The sequence below is a fragment of the Sylvia atricapilla genome, chromosome 16 (assembly GCF_009819655.1).
Source record: "Sylvia atricapilla isolate bSylAtr1 chromosome 16, bSylAtr1.pri, whole genome shotgun sequence".
NCBI lineage: Eukaryota > Metazoa > Chordata > Aves > Passeriformes > Sylviidae > Sylvia > Sylvia atricapilla.
Window position 1 is genome coordinate 1,471,132 of NC_089155.1, and position 22,734 is coordinate 1,493,865.

Below are 22,734 nucleotides of genomic sequence, written 5' to 3' on the forward strand. Positions count from 1 at the left end.
TTGGAAATGGCTAGAAAGTCTGCATTTGTTTGCTCTCACCACTTTGAGTTGAGACAACTGTATGTTGTAAACAAGTAAATAATGTTTTCTAGGCAAACTACATGTTCTGAACATTTGAAAACGTTTTGAATTTGAAAATACCGAAGTTACTTGTATCATGCCATCTCTATGAAAGGATAGCAAGATGAAGTATTGCCTTATTCTGCATAAATTGAAATTTCATAACTGCTTTAAGAATGTCAAGTTTGGATAGCTGTATGCTTAACTGCTTTTCTCGTAGTAAAGATATCAGACCTCTAATGTGTGTCAGAATTGCTGTAATTATTTTTTGTCATGGAGTAAACATGTATTATAAAGAGCTCAATCACAGCAAAAGCAAGTTGTGAGTGAAACATTGATTTAAAGGACATGGTCATGACTGTCATTTTAAGTTATTGTTTCTCTTAAAAATGCTTTGCTGTCATGGAATGTGTCAAGTACAGAATATTCCAGTAGAGAAGCTGAAATTAGTGAAACTACTCACTACTAGAGAGCAACAGGGATACTGGAATAAGCTCTTAACCACAAAAATGCAAGGTGAACAACTTGGCTGGCAGGTAATGATACTGTGATGCTAGAAAGCATACTAATTAACTTCTCTGTATTTTTCTTTAGATTTACAAACGAGATTGTCTCAGCAGAATGAAGGTAAAAACTAGCATTTGATTTGACTTTTAATTAGTAGGATTTATTTCAGTGTCTGTAGGGGAAATGGTTTTGGTGTAGGGTTTGCCCATGCCTGAGGAATTGTGTACTGCTAGGTTAAGTGTCTGTGGGGAATCATGCTGTGGTTGATTTTTTTGACTGAAAATTCTTTGTAGCATTTTTCTCTAGTGTTGGTAATATTCCCCAGCCATGTGCTAGTCCAAGAAAATGTGTGGGCTGGTATTTGTGGTTTGGTTAGGAGTGTTCTCCCTGGCTTAAAGGGGTCATTTGATAATCAGGAGTTTGAATTTACTGTCTCTGAGTTGCTCATTGTCTGACTGCACAGCTCTTAATGTCTGGGAATGTGTGGGGAAGGGGGCTGTTACTGCAGCTCCATTGACAAAAGCCTGAAGCCTCTGGAAGGGCAGTCTGAAATAGTGTTTATTACAGTGTACTGTGATGATGAACACCAATAAATGACAAGTACTAATTTCACAGTTAGAGGGAAAGAGCAATTTCAGTTTTCAAATGTTTCATACAATCTGTATTTTCAAGGGATGAAAGTGCAGGTACATTTTGAAGCATAATTCAGCATGCCTAAAACAGGTTTTAAGAATTCTCCAAGGCATCTGTCCTTTGCTGTGCAGTCAGCTGGGGTAGTGTCCTGAGCTGCTGCCAGGCTTCCATGACAAACAAAACATTAAAGGGACTGCTGACATATAACTTGGGCAGAAATCTTAGATGCAAATGAGATGTATGCCTTTTAATGTTTAAATGGAAAATCTGCCAAAATCAATGTACACAATTATATTTTCACTTTTCAGCTTCAACAATGATTCATAATGTGCTGGGTTTTGGATTGATCACTTTAAATGTATCCATCATCAGTAGCGTCTGGTTCTGAGTTTTGCTTTCAATTTCTGTTTAGTCAGAGATGTTTCTATTATGCTCAGTAAATTAGAACCATGCATAGCGGGTTCATGCATAAGTAATCGGGGTTTTTTTCTATCACAACAGTTCTGGCTGCAGCTGCTTCCGTACAACCACTTGCAACACAGTGCTTCCAGCTTTCCAACATGTTTAATCCTCAAACGTAAGTGATTTATCATTGTCTGTCTGGCATTTGTCAATGACTTCAGCATGTAAGAAAGAAATCAGAATGTTGCAGGAGTGTGTTTAATGGGTTTTGGGGGTGGATTTTGTCTAAATGATATCTCCTGTTTTTCCTTTTCCTGTACAGTGAAGAAGAAGCTGGCTGGGACACAGAAATTAAAGACGATGTGATTGAGGAATGTAACAAACATGGAGGAGTTATCCACATCTACGTTGACAAAAACTCAGCTCAGGTTTGCCTGCTTCTGGGGGTGACACACTGAGCAGATGTTAGGGGTTCTCTTGATATCTTTTGTCTAGGGGGAGCATTTACAAATATAGGGCTTTCCCTAAACTACCTAAATTTCTTAGTTTGTGCAGAATGTAGGTGGTTCCCTCCTATTGTAAATCATTGTGTCTAACTTGGATGCATGTACAAGCAGCTTTCTGGTGCTCTATTTACCCAGCTGAAGTTCCTGTAGAAGAGAAGTGACCAGTTCAGGCATTTGGCATTTCCCCTAAGCTGTGCCTTTTCCACATGTCAAGGGACTTTGGTTTCCTCATTTTAGAGCATAGGCTTTAGTAGAAAGGGCTCTTGCTCCAACAGAATTAGGTTGTACAGGTAAATGTGTGCCTCATCTCATGCTTAAAAACAGTTATTGTCACTCATGACATTAAAGACTTAGTGGCGGGCATTTTGAGGGCCTGGAGTTAGAACAGGGAAGAGAAAGACTGCTGCTGCTGACTCAATTCCAGATTCATGCCTGCCTCTTAAACTGGTGAATATATTTTTCTTCTGACTTCACCTTGTTTATGTAATTCCCAGACTGGTTACCTCTTCTGTATTTCAGCTCTTAGAATGTATAAACTCTAGAAGGTCTGTAAACAGATTAACTCTCTTGAATCCTTTTTTTAAAGAATTCATAGTTCAAACAGAAGTTCAGTTTTCAGATGGTTTCACAGTTGGGTTAATCAGACCCTAAAAGTGTCCTCTTGTGTTCCATGCTAAGGTACAAGGCTGAAACCTATGTTCTTCTTGGTGTGCTTAGGTAGGATTGTTCTGCTGTGGAGATCCACTTGGCACTCACCAACCATCGTTGTCTAGTGCAGCTGCCCCAATGTCACCTGAGACCCTTTCTTGTGGGTTACAGAGAGGTTAGATAGGAGCTGCAGTCTAGCACATAAAACAGCGTGCTGCCTTACCTGGCATCTTGTAATCTTCAAGATCACAGCTGTGATCTTGGACCACTGGACTGATGAGGGGCAGAAACCTTGCCTACAATGTGTTTGTTATTTAGAGAAAACAAAGTGTTCTTTGACAGGAAAAAAACCCAAAAGAACCCAGAACACTTCCCACCTCCAAAAAACCCTCCCAACAAGCAAGCAAAAAAAAAAAATCACTGCAAAACCTCCCAAAAAAAACACCACCCCCAAAACTACAGCAGCCTTCAAGGTATCTCACATAGGTTCTGAACATGGGGAGCTGGAAAATTGTTTCACATTATCAAGTGAATTTAAAAGAAGAAACTACAAGCTACTATGTAATGAATGAATATTTCATAAAAAATGAAATCTGTTTTGTCACAGCAGTGACCCAGATATAAAATACCCACTGATAGAGTTTCCATTGTACCATTCTGTTTTCCAGTCTTAGATTCTGGGCAGCTTCAAGGCTCTGTCCCAGACAGACTTCCGTGCTGAAGACTGTCAGGGGTTGGCTTATGAAGGTGTGATTTTTTGCGGATGAAACAGTTGGAGTCCCAGCTGAGTGCATGGCTCAAGTACTGCACCTATCTGTACTGCTGGGTGTTAAAGGAAAACCACAGCTTTGTGTTCCTGCAGCTCATTTGGGCATTTAAGCAACTTGGGTGCCTTTGCAGGGGGAGGCTGAGATCAAGTCTTGTGTGTGTTAATTGATTGCTTAGTGCCTTAATCACCGGCCCCTAAGCTCAGGTTCACCCCATGAGAAAGGAATTAGTTGGATTGCAGTGGGAAGAGTTCATACAGGCTGACTAAAGCTGCTAAGGAAAGGTTGGAGCCTGCTTTTTAATACACTGTTTTCCTAAAAAATCTGTTTCAGCTAGAATTGATCTTCTTGGGTAATACTAATGGTCTATTTTTAAGCAGGTAGCCAGAAAAATAATGTGGGCATCTGTTTGTTTCATGTGAGTCTTGCAGTTCTCTTGAAAAGGGAGGGCACAATGCTTCATTTGCAGATGGGAAACTTCAGGTGTTTCTGGTGAAGTTCAAAGATCAGTCTGTCATTCACCTTAGAACTATCTCAGGCTCTTTCTGCTCTGCTGGGATGGGATTTTCCTTTTGCCTCAATTCTTGTTCAAGTAAAGACGGACATGTTGATGTTTATGTAGGAGAATTTTTATGGTATCAGTCTCCCTTGAAGTGCTGCTTGTCCTTTCCCATCTGGGGGAATGGGGGAGTGCTTGGTTCTTGTGGAATCCAGGCTGTGAGCTTGCATGGTGAGTGGAGCATGTGTGGTTGAGGTTAGTGGCTTATAGACCTTGGCAGCTGGGCTGCCTTGGGGCAGCCAGACCCCTTGTGCTCTTCTCTTTCCAATGGTGTTAATGATTGTGAGCCTTTAGATTCTCTCTCTAAAAGGCTCTAAGGAGCAGATCAGCCATCCATGCAAGGCTCAATGATTGCCGTTAAATGCATGTTTGGGCTGTCTTGCAAAATCCTATTTAGAAAAATGGAATGCTGCAGTAACTGCCACAGTGGAGTAGTGCCTGCAAGTACACTGTCCACTTCTCTTGTGTTCATCCTGTTACTGATGACTACCAGTGGGTGCCTGATGGAGCAGGTGTGCCCCATCACACCCAGGTCCAGGGTTGGCTGAGGAACAGCTTTGGGGAAAGTAGGGAAAGTACCTCCAACTCCTCACAGGCCGCACTGTTCTGTCTTGCAGGGCAATGTGTATGTCAAATGTCCCTCCATTGCTGCTGCCATCGCAGCTGTCAATGCTTTGCATGGGAGGTGGTTTGCAGGTGAGTGTTCCATGTATATGCCTACATTTAGTCATCTATTACAGAAATGACCAAACACTGATTTTTTTACTTTTTTCTCCCTCTTGTGATAAGGTAAAATGATTACAGCAGCGTATGTACCTCTTCCAACATACCACAGCCTTTTCCCAGACTCTATGACTGCAACCCAACTACTGGTTCCTGTTCGACGATGAAGATTAATTTAGTCAGTTTTGTACATAGGTATTTTTTGGAGGAAGATTGAGTTATCTTTTATTTAGATAAAACTAAAGGAAAGGATTTAATGTCATTTTTTGTGTACACTTCCTGCTATCTTTAAAAATAAAATTAAATAAGCAGAAATGCAGTGTGTTCATTCTCCCTAACTAGCATTTCCACTGTATACAAAGCTGTTGACTTCTTGTTCTGCCTTGTAATTCTTGTACATTGACCAAGGTCATCTATAGAAACTGAGAAGTAGCTCATAGATAACGAGTACAGTGTAAAAGGCAGATGGGACATAATGACATTTTTAATGTTTCATGAGCCTTTCTTTTAATGCAGCAAAAACATTTTACATTTCACTAAATGTGGGTGATCTGCTCATGGGGTAGTATCAGAGAGGGACTGGATGAAGGGACATATTTAGTGTTTTTGTATAAATGGAAAGTCCAAAAAACTACTGAATGCTGACTGCAGACAGTGACTCAGCTTGCTTTGTGCTGAAAAATTGGTAAGAATAGAAGGATTGAAGGGTTTTATTTCTTGATGGTAACTTTTGATTATTGTATCTGTAAAAGTTTCTTTGTAAATAGTGTGAGGTGTGTCTAAGTTTCCAAACAAAACATCTCTGCATTTCCAGATGAGTTTCTGTGTGTGCAGCTGGGGCACAGCTGAAGGATTTCAGCCAAGTCTGAAAATGGGTAGGAAATACAGAAATGTGTTTTGTTCTGGTTGCATATAATCTTTGCTCTTTTTAAGCTCTGTGAGCTCTGAAATATATTTTTGGGTTACTTCAGTGTGTTTGACAAGACAGCTTGATATTTCTATCAAAGACTTTCATATTGCAACAATCTTTGTAAGAACCACTCAAATAAAATTCTCTTAAAAAGGCCTTCATGAAACTTTTATTTCTCTGTTCTCCCAGTTTGATTTAAGCAATGTGTGCTTAGGCCTGGAGCTGACAGATGATGTGCAATGCCCAGTGTCTGTGATCCCACTGCGCTCTATCCAGGTAGCTGTGGGAATACCATGTGCTGAGAGAGTACGTGCAGGAGGTGTTCCCAGCCCTCTGTACAGTGTGGGCATGGTTGCTGAGGATCTGGGTGCAACTCTTGCCCTTCTCAGGCATGCTTAAAGTTCAGTCTAGAGAGGACCCCCTCCTGTCCCACTTCCACGCCCATCCTTCACAAATGGTTAAAGAGTCCTGGGGCTGCAGGAGTCAGTTATTTTGGCTTTCAGTCTGGTTTCTAGAGTGCCCCTGTGCTTTGTCCTTTCTACCCCTATCCCATCTCCTTGGACTTTTTAACCACTAAGAAATGACCAAGGTGGAGAGAGTAGAGAGAACAGAAAATTCCTCAGAGTGGGTGAAGGTGGGGCAGGCAGCAATGCTGCTGGTGTTCCCCCGTGGTGGTATTGTGGGGAGAGAACATGCTGTGCTGTCCCTGGGGCTGTAGCTGTGCTTGAGCTGTAGAGGGGCAAAGGCCTGTCCTTAATCAAGGAACTGGGAGCAGGTGAAAGGCAAAGGTGGGGAGGGGCTGGGAATACAGCAGGATCCTGGGAATAGTAATACAGCTGAAGAAGTAGATCTGTTCTCTAGGTATGCTTCATCTGAGGATAGGCTTTGAATGGTGAATTTGCGTTTCTGCCTTAAAACCTGGGGAAAAGGCACTTGTACTATGTCCAGACTGTACAGGTGCCAGTTGAGATAGTGCTGCTGCTCATGTGTTCTCCTTACACAAGACTAAAGGAGGAGCAGAGAAAGGCCTTGTTTCAAAAGGCAAGTAATAGAAGAATACAACACCAACAACAACCCTTTCCTAGGTCACCTGTAAGACAGTGCTTCTGAGCCTGGTGGGAAGCAGAAGAATTCAGCCCCCTGCTCTCCTGGGGAAGTACTGACCACCTTGCTAAACCAGAATGTAAGAAAAGGCTCTGTTTTGGGGAGCCGCAGCTCATGGGACCTGCCTGAATCCTGGGGGTCCCTTACCCTGCTGAGGGCATCCGCCCTATGACACTTGGAACTCAGGATGAGGACCAGCTTCACCTCACCTATTTTTTACAAGGGGACAGAAATTTGATCATGAATCTGAAGTACCCACCATCTGACTTTCCTAGCTTTAGGAAGGCATGAAGGAACAGAGCAGCTCCACACCTGCAATAGAAAATGTGAGCTGCCAAGTGCCAAAGGGAGAAACTTGTGTGGTGTACTTTTATCTGTGAAACAGGAACTTTATTGTAGTAAAAATGATTATTAATTCTCATTGTTTTGGGACTAAGAGATGGGAAGAAAGTTGAAATATTATAAAAAGTATGCTTTTAACCAGCAGAGCACAAAGAGTAGGACTGTGCTGTATCATTAAGAGCTCTCACTTCAGGTATCTAAAGATTTTATTATTGTACAGTGGAGGAATGGCTGTGTGGGGCGACTCTGGGATAAATCCCAAACTCCAGATTAGCAGCGTATTCCCATACCAATGGCCATGAATGTCCCAAACGTCCCACCGCTTTGCACCATCGTTTTGCCAACTCCACCCATCAGCTCTCGTCCTCTCATGCCAATCCTGAGATAAAGAAAACCACAGGGGTTACATAAAAACTGAAACCTGACAAGTCACAGACATGCAGCAGAAAACATCTGAGACAATTAACTCATGGTTGCAAATTGAACACTCCTTCAGTCTAAATTTCTGGAATTGTACAGCTCTTGCGGGGCCTTCACCAATGACCCACGTGTATTTTTTCCTGCAGTGGAACCTTTCTGCCACACCTTTAGCAGCAACAGCTTTGTATCCCAGTCTCCCAAATACCCTTCATATGGAAAAAAAAAAGCTGTCCAAGTATTTCACTTGCCAGAGTACCAAAAGAATTGCTTGAGCTATTGTCCTGCCATCCTCTCTAGCTGCAGTGGCACTCTTTTTAATATCACCAATTTAAAATTCTACTTACTACTGACTTTTTAATACAGGACACTTGAAAGGCCTAGAAACTTCAAAAGGTGTTTCTGTTCTCCAGTTTTCATTTGCCTGAGGTCAAACTAAAATAAAAAGAATTGTTGTAAGCTCTTGTAATATTTGGCTTTTAAGCACTGCAATGACTTTAGGGTCTGAGGAATTTCATGCACTTTATTCTTTAAACATGAGATTTTCCCACAAAAATGGAACAGCAGAAATACTGTAGCTGTGTCACTCAAGTACAACAAAACACTCTCACTGGTTCTTCTAAATGCCCATAATACGTATCATCTGCTAGCATCATGCTGCTTACCCTCTGGAAACTGAGAGATATTAAAAAACTTGAAACTCCCACTGGATTAGGATTTGTGCCTTTTCCTCCTTCATCTCACTACCAAATCATTGCCCATGTTTAATCACAGGTAAAAACCATCAAACAGAAAGAGTTCTGCAAAGTATGAAAGAGCTGACTTCAGTGATTATTTGTCATAGATGATGTGCAAGGCCAGTCAGCAAACACAGGGCAGCAAGCACGGCTTGTTTTTATGTCAGCATGCTGGTGAGCCGCAGGGGAAGGTGGAATATTGCCCTTCTCCATTGCACAGTAGGCCTGTGCCAATGCCAGCCATTGGTTCTACCCACACTCCTGCCAGACTCGGGGTCAGTTTGGCAACTGCCTCTGTGCAGGGTATGGGACACGCAAAGGGACCATGATGCAGACACTGAGAGCTTACAGAGCACCTAAGGAAGATTTAGGGCCAGAAGAGGACTGCACATGTATCTGCACAATTCATCCAGTTCCTCCTGGAGCTGATCCTCCACAGCCTCAGCTTCCCACTGAGCCTCCATTACAAGAGGCAAGAAAAAGTCTGTGAAACTGTGACCTCCTGGCACACGGGGCACCCAGAGGTGATGCCCTGCCAGCACTAGACTAAGCTGCTGGAGGCCAGAGCTTACTGAAGTAGCTGGACTCACAGACAAAGTTCCACTCATGGGACTGACACAGGACCAGACCCAATTCCTTTCCAACCTCACAGCAGGACCATTTCTCTCTGGCTATCACCCTGTCACCATCTGTCTGTAGAAGGCATTTCCTCGGCGTACCTGAGGCAGGAAAATGTGCCGAACAGCGCTCCTGCTGCCATGCCCACTGCAAAGCCCATCATGAAACCCATCTTTATTCTGTCAAAGCAGCTGGGCTGCGACTGCCCATACGGGCCCACGGTCACAGGCATCTAAAAAAGAAAGGACAATACCCACACCGATTTACTGCTTTGTTTAACAAACTTCTATACTGGCCTGGCAGGCAGGCCCGTGCAGCTCAGAGTTCTCGCGTGTGCAGCGCTGGAGGTTGTGCTGGCTCCTGGCCTTGTTTCCTTGCCTGTCAGGTAGTAAGGACAAGGAGGGAACGACGGCCTCGTTTCCCCGCAACAAGCTCCTGCCAGCGCCGCTGTAGTTGCCGAGGCTGTTTCGGGGCCGTACCCTGTGTGCTATCAGCCCCTAATTTACAGCGCACGTGGCACTTGATCGAGCCTCCTCTGCTGGCCCGTCCTTCCCGACTGCCGCCGGTCTCGGAGGTAGAGGAGCGGACAGTTAACCCACCCTTACGGAGACCGAGGCCAGGACGGGGCGCCCGGGGAACGGCGGCCATCGCCTGCCGTCCGGCGCAAGAGCTCTCGGGGGCGAACCGGGGTCCTGAGCGCGCGCTGAGGGCACCTCGGCACACCCTGTTCCCAGATCCCAGATCCCAGATCCCAGATCCCCGCCCCGCCTCGCCCGTGCCTCGCCCGTACCTCTCCCGCGCCTCTCCCGTATCTCGCTAGGCCGCACCGCGCCTCCGCCTGTCTGGGCCCCGCTTCCGACGCGCGCCATGACGTAGAGGAAGAGGCGGGCACGGACACGCTCTGCCCGGTGCGGGGCCATGCTGTTGTGGCGGCGCTTGGCGGCCCTGAGGGGCCAAGGAGCCCCGCGGCGGCTTCGGGCGGGGAGATCGGAACCTGGATCGGGACCGGGACCGGGATCGGGATCAGGACCGGGTGAGGCCGCAGTCGGACAGAGCCCCTGTCCAGGCAGGGACAGCTCCCCCGCTACTCCCAGCCCTTGACAGCAGCTTTCCCTATCTTCTCCCCTCAGGGCGAGCCAGCGATGGCAGCGGTGCTCCTCGGCCGCTTTACATGGATGTCCAGGCCACCACCCCGCTGGTAAGGGCCGCACCGAGCATGGGAAACCGAGCGAGGTCCCCACACTCCCAGTTCTCTCGCCCGAGCGGTCGCGTGTGCCCCGAGCTGCCGTGGAGGACGGAGGCGGCGTTCGGCGCCGCCTGTAGCCGCGCAGGCTGTTTGTCACCACAGGACAGCCCGAGCATCCCCCGGAAAGGCTGTAGCTACGCCGGGCAGCCCCCTGGATTGGCAGCCCCAGCGCAGCAGGGCGGGAGCGTGGCGGAGCCGCCAAGGGGCTCGCACCAACCCCTACGGGAGTGGGGACAGTTGCAAGAAGCAGGAAGTGAATTCAACCAAAATACTGATCTGACATTTTTCTTAACATTTTAGGACCTTGTATTTTTTTTTGCTCAGAAAAAGGCCAGCTTGGATGGGGCTTGGCACGACCTCATCTAGTGAAAGATGTCTCCCTGTCTGTGGCAGGGGTGTGGAACAAGATGGGCTTTAAAATCTTTCCCAACCCAAACCGTTCTCTGATTAAGTTTTCTTAGATGATGCTGTTCTTTGACCTTCAGTGCAGATCACGGTTACATGCACAGAACATAATTGCCAAATTCTTGTGTTACCTGCAGCATGTAATAGCCTCAAGTTTTCAAGATCAGGCCTAAGCTAAAGCAAGTCACTGCAACAGAAGTGCTGCTGATCCTATGGCAAGGGGGCATGTCCAGAGGGAACAGATATAGTTTCCTTTCTCCTTTTTTAAGGCTGGGTGGTTTGTGTTCCACAGGATCCCAGAGTCCTGGACAGCATGCTCCCGTACCTAACAGCCTACTATGGCAACCCTCACTCCAGGACCCACGCCTATGGCTGGGAGAGTGAGGCCGCCATGGAGAATGCGAGGCGGGTGAGTCTTTGTCTCTCCATGGTCGTGTTGGTTTTCCTGCTGCTGAGGAAATTCAGGGTCAAAATAACCTAAAAAGCCCCCAAACCCTCTTCTTTGTGGGCTGGATTTAGTAGCTTCCTCTTTGCTTAGCTATACTTTAGTAGATTTATTGCAGGAAAAAAAATAGAATCGTAGAATATTTGAAGATGGAAGGGACCCACAAGGATCATCAAGTCCAACTCTGGCCCTGCACAGGATACCCCAACAATTGCACTTGCTACTTGAAAGAACTATGGCAGGCTTAAGGCTGTAACAACTTCTCTGGGGAGCTTGTTTGAGTGCCTGACCACCCTTTGGGTAAAAAAACTTTTTTCCTAATATCCAGCCTACAGTTCCCTGACACAGCTCTGTCTGTTCCCTCAGGCCCTGTCAGTCACCAAAAGCAGAGAGTTGCCTCTCTGCTGCCCCTCATGAGGAAGCTGCAGCCCCCAGTGAAGTCTGACCTCATTTTCCTCTTCTTCAGACTGAAAAGAACCAAGTGACCTCAGCTGTTTTTTTTACAGACTGTCCTCCAGGCCCTTAACCATTTCATGGTCCTCCTCTGTGTGTTCTCTAATAGCTTCATATCCTTATATAGATTTGTCCCAAATTTGCCCCAGGACTCGAGGTGAGGCCAACCCAGAGCAGAGCAGGACGGTCACCCCCTGCTTGGCCAGCAGTGCTGGGCCTGATGTCCCCCAGGACAGGACTGGCCCTTGGGGCTATCAGGGCACTGCTGGCTCCTGTTCACTTGCCCTCAGCCCAAACTTCCAGGTGTCTTTCTGTGGTGCTGCTCTCCAGCCTCTTGTTCCCCAGTCCGTCTGGGCACCTAGGGTTAATCAGTCCCAGGTGCAAAGCCCTTGCTCCTTCAGTGAAATTAGAGCAACTGAAATGGCAGAAACTAATACTTTTAAGTAAAAGTGCCTCAGTATTTTTGGTTTTCTGGAGTCACAAGCATGTTGCTGCAGTCATTGGACTAACTCCATGTTTTATCATTCTTATAATCTTAGGTAGGGGTGTTTGTAATTTTTCTTTAAAGTAATATGTAATAGGATTTTGTCTATTTAAGCTTTAATCTCTTTTATAACAGGTTAAAGCTTAATACCACTCCTAATGACTGTGGATTCCTTGCATATTTTATAATACAGATATTTAGACTATTTGTAGCATTACTTTGATAGGTATCAGCTGTAATCCTTTTGAAACTCAAGGTAGTATTCTTGAAAACATTTCACATGTATTTTGCTGTAGTGAATTCACTGTATGTTTTCTTAACAAGTCAAATTTGTATTTCTTTTTAAACAGCAAGTTGCAGATTTAATAGGAGCTGATTCACGGGAAATTATCTTTACCAGTGGTGCAACAGAATCTAACAATATGGCAATTAAGGTAAAAGTTTTATACTGATTCTTATTTGTTATGTTAAAATTATGTAATTAAAAACTGTATGCATCTCTCAACTATTTAAATGTTAATATGTTGGAATATAACATATTTGCATTTCTGGATTTACTTTTTGTGATACTCTGTTACATATGTGGCTGAAATACATGAATGAATGTTTTGGTGCTCAGAACATGATTTTGAGTGCATTGTAAAATATTTTATGTTTTTCTTGCATACACCAAATACAATACTTTTGCTTATGTAATTAAAATCTTTATCGTGAAATATGTGGATTAGAAATTTTTTTCCTGATGAAGACTAGGTTGTGTATGTAGTATGTTGTTGTTCGGACTTCTCAGTGTTAATGACCCCACTGCAAGAGTTTTCAAAAAAGTGCTTTGGTTAATGGCTTCTACAACTTAGCAGCAATAAACATTTTCACAATTTTTGAGAAGTGAGATGCTTTGAAAAGCAGGTGCTGATGGAGATATGTAGTGTGGATTATGTGTCAGTACCTTTTAGATTCACAGCTTGGGTCAAACAGGAAAGATCCAAATGACCTATATCTAAGTAGTAATTTCTTATTTCCAGTCATAGTGTGTAATGCCTGCTTTCTTCAGTGGCTGATTTCTTTTTCATGGACTATGCCTGACAGGGTGTTGCAAGGTTCTATAAATCCAGAAAAAAGCATATCATTACTACGCAAACAGAGCACAAGTGTGTGTTGGATTCTTGTCGTTCCCTGGAAACAGAAGGGTTTCGTGTCACATATCTACCTGTTAAAAAAAATGGGCTCATAGATCTGAAGGTAAGTTGTTACTGACAGAAGAAACTAAAAATAAAAGAGGTTTTTGCTTCAAATTGATGCTCTAAACCTTGTGTCCTCTAGATGAAAAAGAGGAAAAAATTACAAATATCACAACGTAGAATGAGAATCATAGTCAAGTTTGTCAGATCTGGAGAAGGATTTTCTGTTCTTTCTGATGTCCTACACCTTTTCTCAACCAGAACATCCACCTCCTATCCCATCGTTCAGCTGCTGCTGTGCAGGTGGAGCTGTTGTGTACCCTATAAGAAGCCAAGTACTTGAGGCATTGTTTCAGTGATTACATTACTTCTTATGGCTGTCCATGAGCCACCCCTTCTGTATGTACTGGCTGCCGCCCTGAGATGTAGAAGTTGTATATATTTAGTTCATCATTGGCATCCTGTAGGGCAGGGCAGCAGCAATTTTACTCCCCAGTCCCTCACCTGCCATGAAGAGCAGTGGTGTGTGTGATGGGACCGATGGATCAGCCTGTGGGCACAATAATGAGTCGTGTTTTCTGAGCATGTTGCTGCAGGTGTGATGTGACTTTTGTATAAAGAGGAGTCCCTTTACAGCCAGCCTCACCTTGGCTAGAAGAGGCTTAAGCTGTTCTGTGGGTGGTTAATTCGTTAAAAAAGTAGTTCAGAAAAATTCAGGGATATAGCAAAACCTGTTGAGATATGATTAATCAAGTGGGGTGGCAGGTACATCAAAGGGTTAAAACATGCAGAAACACAATTGATCCACTCCTCTTCTACAGGCATTTAATGTTCTCCTGGGTGAGTGTTCTCCCCAGGGCTGTTAGTCAGAACTGCAGGTGTTTGTTGCAAATGAGGGACTGGTGGTTGAGTTGCTGGTAAATTGAAGATATGCACAGGGGTCTTGCTTCTCTGTTAGTCACAACTGTTGTTCCACTGAATCTTTCACCAGGAGCTGGAGGCTGCATTCCAGCCGGATACAAGTTTGGTTTCTGTAATGACTGTAAATAATGAAATAGGAGTAAAGCAGCCAATTCATGACATTGGTAAGTACACTGTGGCTTCTAGATGCCAGCTAAGGTTGCTTCTGCTTCATTTTAGTTAATATTTTCATTCCCAAATGGTACTGATGCAAAAGATTAGGTGTAATATATCTGTTGCCTGTGGCCTACTGGACCACAGGAGGGTTACTTATCCTGTGAAGTATTGTGTTGAACCTCTTATGCACATGAGAGGTCTTGGATGCAGCTGTGCAGATTCTGTGGAACATGCATTGTGATTTTTTTGATTACAAAAATAAAAGTTAAATTTGCTGCCAATGAACAATATGTTATTTTGTTTCTTCATATATTTTAGCCTGGTGACAGGCTCAGCTGACCTCAGGTGGTAGTAATAAGTGTGTGTATCACAATTCTGAGAATGTTTTTGAAGCTGAGTGTTGAAAAACTTGGAAAATAGAGGAAATGACATAAAAATACATGGCAAATACAAACTTGAAAGGAAAGCTGGCTTGTACTGGATGTTGAGAAGAAAAAGAACCAAGGAAAAAAACATTGTCCAACTGTGGAGTCATTCCTGTGTGGAGACTGATGTTTCATGCAACCATTTGTTCTTAAACTTGTTTGGTGGGGGTTTGGTAATCTCAATTCTTAACAGTAAAAGACTTTTTGACTTCTCAGCTGAAGAAAATTACTGTAGTCTTACATGCCTAAACCTGTCCCAAGGTGTCAGCTACAGTAGCCTGTGCACAGCTTTAGCCACTTCACTGTAAAAGCAACATTGCAGCTCCAATTTCTGCCTTTGTCACCTCAGATACCTAAATAGCTTGCTGTTGGTTTAGATTCACCATTGCTTTAGATCCATCACTGGAATCTTCGGGATCATAGCAATTAGTTAAGATAATCTGGTTTTGGTTTGGTGTTTTTACTACAGGTGAGATCTGCCGTGCACGTAAGGTTTTCTTCCACACGGATGCTGCACAAGCGATTGGAAAAATTCCTATGGATGTCAACAACATGAAAATTGACCTAATGAGCATCAGTGGCCATAAAATTTATGGGCCCAAAGGTACTCACTGATGTGCTTTATAGGGAATTGTTGTTTCCATACCTACCTTAAGGCAACTACACAAGGTATGAAGTCATATAGTGTCAGTTACTTAAGCTGTAGAAAATTGTTCTGTGTGGTGTTGGACAGACTTCAGAGTAGCTCAGGCACTGCTGCCAGCGTAGAGCTGCACTAAGTGGATCTTCAGTGCTAAATGGGTTGAGGAGGCATCACTGAAGGAACAAAAAACAGTGTTGTATAATGGTGGCAACATTACAGCAGTGGGGTTTTCAGGAGTCATCTGCTTGGTGTGGAGCAGAACTGATGCTGAAATGATTGAAATGAAATCACTTGGTTATAGAGCAAAGTTTAGACCAGAGTGTGACTTGCAACAAGGAGACCAAAAGGTAACTGATTGGTGATTTTTGATTGTTTTTTACTTCCAGTGGCTTCATTCCCCCAACTCCATTTGTGCATTTTCTTTGCTGAATTTGGTTTAATATGCAGCTATGCATTTTCTGGTTGACTCACAAATACTAAAAATCCAGCTATTATTATTGTCGATTTGTATTATTTGTTTTGTGACAATGAGTGTTAGAGAGCCAGAGATGAAGTTTGCTGTATGCTATGTGCTATTTGGAAACAAAAGGCAAAATTCTCTTTTTTTCAGCATTTTTTTTCTGTATGAGTTCTGCTGAGAGCTGAAGACATTATCTCTGGAACTAAGTTTTCAGCAGTTTTGGCCAGATGACAGCCATTAATTTTCACTATTTGTTATGCCTGGAAGTAGCAATAGTCCTTCTTGTGGTGACAGTAACTCCTTAAGTGTACTGGGGCATTTGAACATATGAAAATTTGGTTCTAGGTGAGGAGAGTAGAGCATTCAATTAACTGACTAGCAAAACTGGCTCATCTAATCCACCTGCTGAAAATTTCTGCCACTAATGGGTCTTCCTAATGAGAAAAAAGGGAGAGGACTCTTGGGACCGGTGCTGGCCTCGTAATCCAGGGAAAGAGTTTGGAAGTCAGTAAGAGAACATTAGTGAATGCACATAAAAACTTCAGTGCAGGGGCCTGAACTTCAGCTGTGTGCAGGAACTGTGGAAAGGAAGGGAAGCGCTGAGTCCTTGAGTGACTGAAGCAGAGTGGAAGAAGCTGAGCTCCCATGGCTGAAGCTCTGTGAGCCTGAACATGATCTCTGGGGACAAACACCATTTCCTAGAAAACAATACTGTGCTTGTTCACTTTATTTTTCTCCAGTTAAGTGTCCATGTGTGTGTTTGCTGTGGAAATAAGGAATGTTAGCAAAGCTTGGAGTCCCTGTTCATAATTTCAGAACTCTAGGCATATGGTAAAACAGCTCTCCTTGCTTCCTAGGGGTTGGTGCTCTCTATGTTCGCCGCCGACCACGTGTCAGACTAGAACCCCTGCAGAGTGGGGGAGGCCAGGAGAGAGGTCTGCGGTCTGGGACTGTGCCCACACCTCTAGCAGTGGGACTGGGGGCAGCATGTGAAGTGGCACAGCAAGAGATGGAGGTATGTGCAACAAGATACTTGCCCTGGGTTCCAGAAAAAATAGTGTAACAGCACCATTTAGGTCTTGGATTCCTTTGGTCTTTTTGCATCCATGTAATTGATTTAAATTTGATTCTCATGTTTTAGCATTAAGTGAATGTTTTAAGAATTTAAGGGATATTTTTGGGTAATTGTAAATGCTTTCTAAAGTTTAAAAGTTTCTTTTTTCTTGAAGTGGTCTGAGTCACAAGGCTACAATTGACAGTCAGTTTTAGTGAAATATGGCTTTTATGTGCTTGTTTTTACTTCTCCATTATGCACAGGTGTATTAGCAGCATCTTTGAAATGACCGTTATGTTTATGTAATGTATATTGGAAATTGAAACTTCCCAGTCTGTTATTATATGTATTGTACCTATTAAGTATAAGTTTAAGTTTACTGCAGCTTTGCAACTAAGAATTTATTTTCTTTTTTCCTAGCTTGGACAATAAAGTTTGTTTGCTAGGTCTAGTGTCTTAGCCTCTGTATGCTGCTACATTGATTTGTGGGCACCAATGCCTTCCTTACAGTTGGGAAGTAAAAATACTTACAGTGACAATAGGATGCATAGGCCAGATATCTGCACCCAAAGAATCAAGCTTCTTTCCAGGAGACAGGCAGAATTCCACCATCTGAGCTGTGTGGTTATGGAAGTTGAGGCTAGGGAGCCTGCAGTGTCTGAATTCTGCACAAGCCTCAGATCTGGATTCTTCTCCTTGCCTGGCAGAGCTATGGCATTTTGGAACCAACTGGTGTTGAAACTAGCCTGGTTTTCTTTAACTTTTTCGAGTGTAAACAAGCATGAATTCATGTGTGCATGTGACCAGTTCTGTGTGCCAAAGCTGATCCCAGACATTACTGCTTTCTTGATATAAGTGACCTCATTTTTCAGTCTAGAACAAGACACTGCACAAGTCAGTTTGGCAGCTTGTGTAGGTAGATCTTTCTGAATGGTTTGACACATTTGTTAAGACTGAGCTAGCTAGGAGCCAAGGGGTTATTCTCTTTTAAAACAGTGGCTGGAGTGGGCTAAGTTTGACAGTTAAGTTTCAGCTGTGTTCTTTACCTTGTCTGGCCAAACCCAGTTACTTAGTTCTGCTTGCAGCTGGTGACACAAAGCAGTTGAAGTGAGGTCAGACTACACTGTTTATTATTTGTGTCTTTTCTGGTTTCTTTGCTAGTATGACCATAAGCGAATCTTACAACTGGCAGAACGACTGGTTACAAAAATAATGAATGAAGTTCCTGATGTGGTGATGAATGGAGATCGAGAGCATCGCTATCCAGGTAACTCAGGCAAAATTCTGAGCCCGTTAGTACTGTCTGACTCCTTGGTGTTAATGGCTGTGGCTGAGTAATGCACTTGAGCACATGATGAAAGTCCTGCCTTGCAGGGGACAATTTGCCTGAGATTTTAGTTGATGGTTTCTTTTTTCTATTTCATTTATTTGTATGTAGGATGCATCAATTTATCTTTTGCATATGTGGAAGGGGAGAGTCTTCTGATGGCTCTGAAAGATGTGGCTTTGTCTTCAGGAAGGTATGTGGAATGTATGGGAGCGATAGCAGTGTGTTTTTGAGAGAAAATAGCATGTGCTAATGAAAGTTAAATCTAAGTAGTAGTCTGCTCTGTGCCCCGTATTTGCATATTTAGTTAATGAGTCAGCCTGGCATTGATTACATTCTGCAGTGGTGTTTAAGACACACATTTCAACTGAAGGTCAAATTTACTTATACTGGAAGAAAAAAACAATAAACAAAACCACAACTAAACAAAAACCAACCAAAAAAATCCTAATAAAAAGATCCCCACAAACCCACAAAAAAAAAAAAAAAACAAAACCCAAGAAATTCCTACCTACTAGCCTTGTAAACTGGTTATTTGAGTAGCCTTTTACTTGGTGACACTTTTATTCTAAAGGCCACCAAGATTTGAACAGCTTCTGTCCTTTGGCAGATTTTAACTGCAACTAGTGAGGCTGAGCATGTATCTGAATTAAATCAGCTCATAGTTCCTGTGTTAAATGCAAAAGCAAGAAAGAATAGCGCATGTGCTTTTGGAGCTCTCCTGACTACAGGAGTAACAAGTAATATTTCAGTTACCAAGACAAACCTGATGTTCATGATGAAATGAATGGAGTGTAATTCCTTCCTCTCCTTCCTTCACTTCACCTTTGAGAACAAAGTGGTCAGCATATCCTAATTAGAAACTGGTTGGCACTATGAGCAGCAAGAACAAGTCTCCACATGAGCGTTCCTGAAGCCAAACACTTCTGTAATGTGAAGATCTCTTCTGAGTCTCTCCTTTGTGCACTGGGGAGCTATTTACAGCTCTTCAGTTGGGACCTGCTGTATTGCTATCTGTAAAAACTTGAGTCACAGTGTGTAACCAATTCTGTATACTGCTCCAAGGTAGAAGCTCTCCATTGACAACTGCAGTCATCTTGCTCTATCCCTCTGTGCACTGTTTTTCATTTATTTGTTCTGCTGCCAAACAGCAGCTTGTGAAGTTTTTTTTGTGGTTTTTTTTTTTTTTTTTTCTTTTATGTTCCTGGTGTGTTACCCTCTCTGGATAGTTTCTTTCTTTGTCATTTTTTCGCAGCTTCTACTTCACCTACCTCTTAATCTTCATTCCTGCTGCCTCTATGTTTATTCTTGTGTATTATCTGTATTCTCTCTCCTTTCCTTATGCTCCTAATTTATTACTCTCATTTCGCAATAATGCCTCCCTCTTGTATTCTTTTTTTCTCCAGTAGCAGAAATATCACTTTACTTGCTTGTATTTATTTGTTGTTTCTAGAATGCTGGGAAAGCTGATACAGGGTGTTGTAAAGAGGTAAGTGACCTGTTCTTTGCTGGAGGAGATAAAGCAAGTCTGACATTTCCCTGCCTTCCCGTTCCTAGTGCTTGCACATCAGCCTCTCTGGAGCCTTCCTATGTTTTGCGGGCAATCGGAACAGATGAAGACTTGGCTCATTCGTCTATAAGGTATGTGATGTGGTCTGCCCTAATGCTTCCAAATATTTTTCTTTCTTGATAAAAGCAAATGGTAGATTTGTTCCACCCTTTCCATATGCTCATTATTCAGTTCCTTAATGATTTTCTTTTGGTTTAGGTTTGGCATTGGTCGTTTCACTACAGAAGAAGAAGTGGATTATACAGTGCAGAAGTGCATACAGCATGTGAAAAGGCTGAGGGAAATGAGGTGAGACACTATCTCATTGAACACGAAGACTGCTTAGGTGTGATAATCATGGAAAGAATTGCACTTACTTAGTTGAAAGTAATTGTTTGCTTCAAAAATCAGATGGTGTTTCACTATATCAGCAACAGTGTCAAGTAGGTAGGAGCCTGATTTTAACATTAGTGGCAAATTTCTAAGAAAACAAACCTGACACCAAACCTTTTCCCTGTTCTTGGCCTTTATCAGAGAAAGAATATGAGTAGGGCAGGCACGTAGGGCAGTACCTAGGAGGTTTTAAACCACAGATAGCTTTTACTGAGTTAATGTATTGATAAGTCATTTTATTCTAGTAAAACTGAAAGACTGGTGACTAATCTGGACAGTGAAAATTCAAGGGTTTAGTCTCAAAGACACCAGTGGTTTGTGCTGAAAGTGGAAGCAGGAAATGAGGTGGAGCAGCTACTCTGTCATGTCTTGTATTTTTGCTTGAGAACACAGTTGAGGGTCGATCATCTGAAGCTCACTGACCTCCAGAAGGGCAAGACAGGCAGATAGATATCTCCTAATTCATTGTGTCATTGATAAAAGCTATTTAATTATTATTGACGATGCCCTGTGCATTTTAGTTTTCTCGTTTTCCTCAGTTTTCTCGTTTTCTTTACAGCCCTCTCTGGGAAATGGTGCAGGATGGAATTGACCTCAAAAGCATTAAATGGACTCAGCACTGAGAAAACATGGCTATCCATGGACTAGAGATGGATTAAAACATATTTTTCTGTACAGTCTTGAGCAAATTATGCAGCACTTCCATTTTCTGACACTTGCATTTTGACCAGAGAACTACCCTTTCAAATCACAAAATCTAAGAAGCCAAAAATGAAACTAGTTTTTATCATGGAGAAAGACAGGCTGATCTGACACCCACTGTGTTTCTGTTTGACACACAGAAATTTATGGTAAAACATAATTTATTCAAAAATGTATTTTCTGATGAGAAAATTAAATCAGTATGTTAACTTCCAGGCCAGTGAATTCTGGCAAGAGGTTACTTCTCAGTGTAACACATCCCAAGTCACTGTCGTGTTTGTACCGCAGACCTGTTGCCAGTTTGTTCTGTTTGAGGTGGGTATCCTGCAACATCAGCTGTGTTTTGCCTCTCAAATGCCTTGTACTGCAAGAAATTCTCAGATAGGAGGACACTTGGATCTCCAGAAGAGATGGCTGCCTGATTGTGGCTATGTGCCTTCAGTGATAAGTTGTATGTGCAACTAAGAACAAAATTTTTTCTGAAATTGAGTGGGTTTTGGCCAGTTTTCCTTGAGTTTTTTTTGTGTATGCATCTTCTCTGTGTGTGTGTGTGTGTGTGCATTAATCCAAAAGATTCTTCTGTGTTTTAGAGTTTATGATACAATCATGATGTACTTTGCTGTCCCCTCCATCGGGTTTTATCCATGCAATTTTTTGTCAGTGAGGTAAGAAAACTTGAATGACTGGGGGAGGGGATAGGCAGAATATGTCAGCTTTGGTGGCAGCACCAGTTTGGTGGGAGTGAGTGGTAGCAGTGGTGGGGAGAGCAGATATAGTGCAATGTCTTAAGGCAGTCTGGTGTTTTTTGTTTTTTTTTTCCTCCCCTTGTTATGAGACCTTTGCTGTTACTTGGTTTGCCTATGGGCCCTTGGTTTCTATTGCTGCAAGGAGTCTGCCCAGCCCAGCCAGTATATTTTGTCTGGGAGATAAGAACACTTGGCACTGAAGGTTTTTTTTGTCTCACAGACTGTACTGTCTGACTAGAGATTCACATGGCAGTCCATTCCCTACACATGCTGGGGGTAGTATCTCTTAAAAAAGGTTTTGATGAGATTCATTACTATCAGTATTTCTCCTTTCTTACCTCTGGTGATCTTTCCAATAAGAAACTGAACCCTGTATAGCAAAGTGCCTTTTTTTCAGTGCATAAACAAAAAGCTCTCAAATTAGTGTGTTTATTAATGGATGGTGTGTTAGCTGCTGAATTTGGTATACCCCATAGACAATATGTTCACCTTCAGTTTGGGATGGAATCTATCTCGAGTGTCAACTGTGGCATGTAAAAACTGAAGCTGAATCTCACAAGATGGATTGTAATACAGAAGCTTGTGCATGTTTTGTAAGTAAGGACAGATTTAGTTGTTTGTAATGCAAACCTAATCCTTGGTTGTTCTATTTGAAATGACTAGCTTTATCAATTTGAATATTGTAGTGCTGGCACCTTATATTTCATCACATTTTTAAACTACCATATGCATAAATACATTTTAGCAGTGTTGTATGTACTCTTTTTCATCCTCGGCCCATACATATTTTCTGGATTAAGCATGTGATAGCAATAGATGTTTATGAATTGTTCTTTGTGTTTTGAGAATGATAAAAAATTACAGATAAGAATTAAACTTGGCTACCGTCAATCTTTTTGGATGCACCTTCTTGGGTGAACCATGCTGGACAATCGGTAAGTAGCTGAATTGCAGCTTTAATTAGGAAACCAAAAATGGTAAACTTTTCTGTAAACACTGTTAGAAGTTCACTGTCATTGAGTTGACATCTGACTTTTGAAGAGTCATTTTTCTCAAATTTAATGCCTGATCTGAGCTATTTTTTTTTAACTCGAATAGCTTAAATTGTGGTTATTTTGAAAAAAGAGAGCTTCAATTCTTGAAGATTTTGACCGCCTCTTATTTGATAAGATTTAAAATAAAAATTCTACTTGTAAAGGTTAGGGAAACACATT

At 42.6% G+C, this 22,734-nt stretch overlaps 3 protein-coding genes across 17 annotated transcripts in view; 2 read left to right on the forward strand and 1 right to left on the reverse strand.

Annotated features, from left to right (window-relative positions):
• Positions 1 to 5,871, forward strand: part of RBM39 (RNA binding motif protein 39) — a 30,379-nt gene extending 24,508 nt beyond the window's left edge. For 11 of the 14 annotated variants that reach the window (XM_066330520.1, XM_066330521.1, XM_066330523.1 and 8 more), the window contains 5 exons: positions 655 to 687; positions 1,702 to 1,777; positions 1,925 to 2,030; positions 4,700 to 4,778; positions 4,872 to 5,871. In XM_066330520.1, coding sequence (XP_066186617.1) covers positions 655 to 687; positions 1,702 to 1,777; positions 1,925 to 2,030; positions 4,700 to 4,778; positions 4,872 to 4,972 — 395 coding nt within the window. In that variant the 3' untranslated portion in view covers positions 4,973 to 5,871. Of the gene's footprint in view, positions 1 to 654; positions 688 to 1,701; positions 1,778 to 1,924; positions 2,031 to 4,699; positions 4,779 to 4,871 lie in introns of those variants that run through there. The other 3 variants (XR_010744836.1, XR_010744837.1, XM_066330517.1) reach the window with 2 other exon arrangements.
• A 1,478-nt stretch (positions 5,872 to 7,349) lies between these two features.
• ROMO1 (reactive oxygen species modulator 1) lies at positions 7,350 to 9,805 on the reverse strand. 2 transcript variants are annotated; one of them, XM_066330527.1, is made up of 3 exons: positions 9,735 to 9,805; positions 9,035 to 9,165; positions 7,350 to 7,540 (listed from the first exon to the last, which is right to left on the reverse strand). In XM_066330527.1, the coding sequence occupies exons 2-3, from the start codon at positions 9,163 to 9,165 to the stop codon at positions 7,432 to 7,434; spliced, it is 240 nt and encodes a 79-aa protein (XP_066186624.1). In that variant the 5' UTR covers positions 9,735 to 9,805; the 3' UTR covers positions 7,350 to 7,431. The 2 variants fall into 2 exon arrangements, with proteins under 2 accessions (XP_066186624.1, XP_066186625.1); XM_066330528.1 differs by having other exon boundaries at positions 9,724 to 9,797.
• Positions 9,734 to 22,396, forward strand: NFS1 (NFS1 cysteine desulfurase). Its single transcript, XM_066330529.1, has 13 exons — positions 9,734 to 9,999; positions 10,064 to 10,131; positions 10,877 to 10,993; positions 12,317 to 12,400; positions 13,053 to 13,205; positions 14,136 to 14,229; positions 15,116 to 15,250; positions 16,607 to 16,764; positions 17,965 to 18,070; positions 18,242 to 18,323; positions 19,688 to 19,771; positions 19,899 to 19,988; positions 20,632 to 22,396. Exons 1-13 carry the CDS (start codon positions 9,852 to 9,854, stop codon positions 20,693 to 20,695), a joined length of 1,383 nt encoding a protein of 460 aa, XP_066186626.1. The 5' UTR covers positions 9,734 to 9,851; the 3' UTR covers positions 20,696 to 22,396.
• The last annotated feature ends 338 nt before the right edge of the window (positions 22,397 to 22,734 follow it).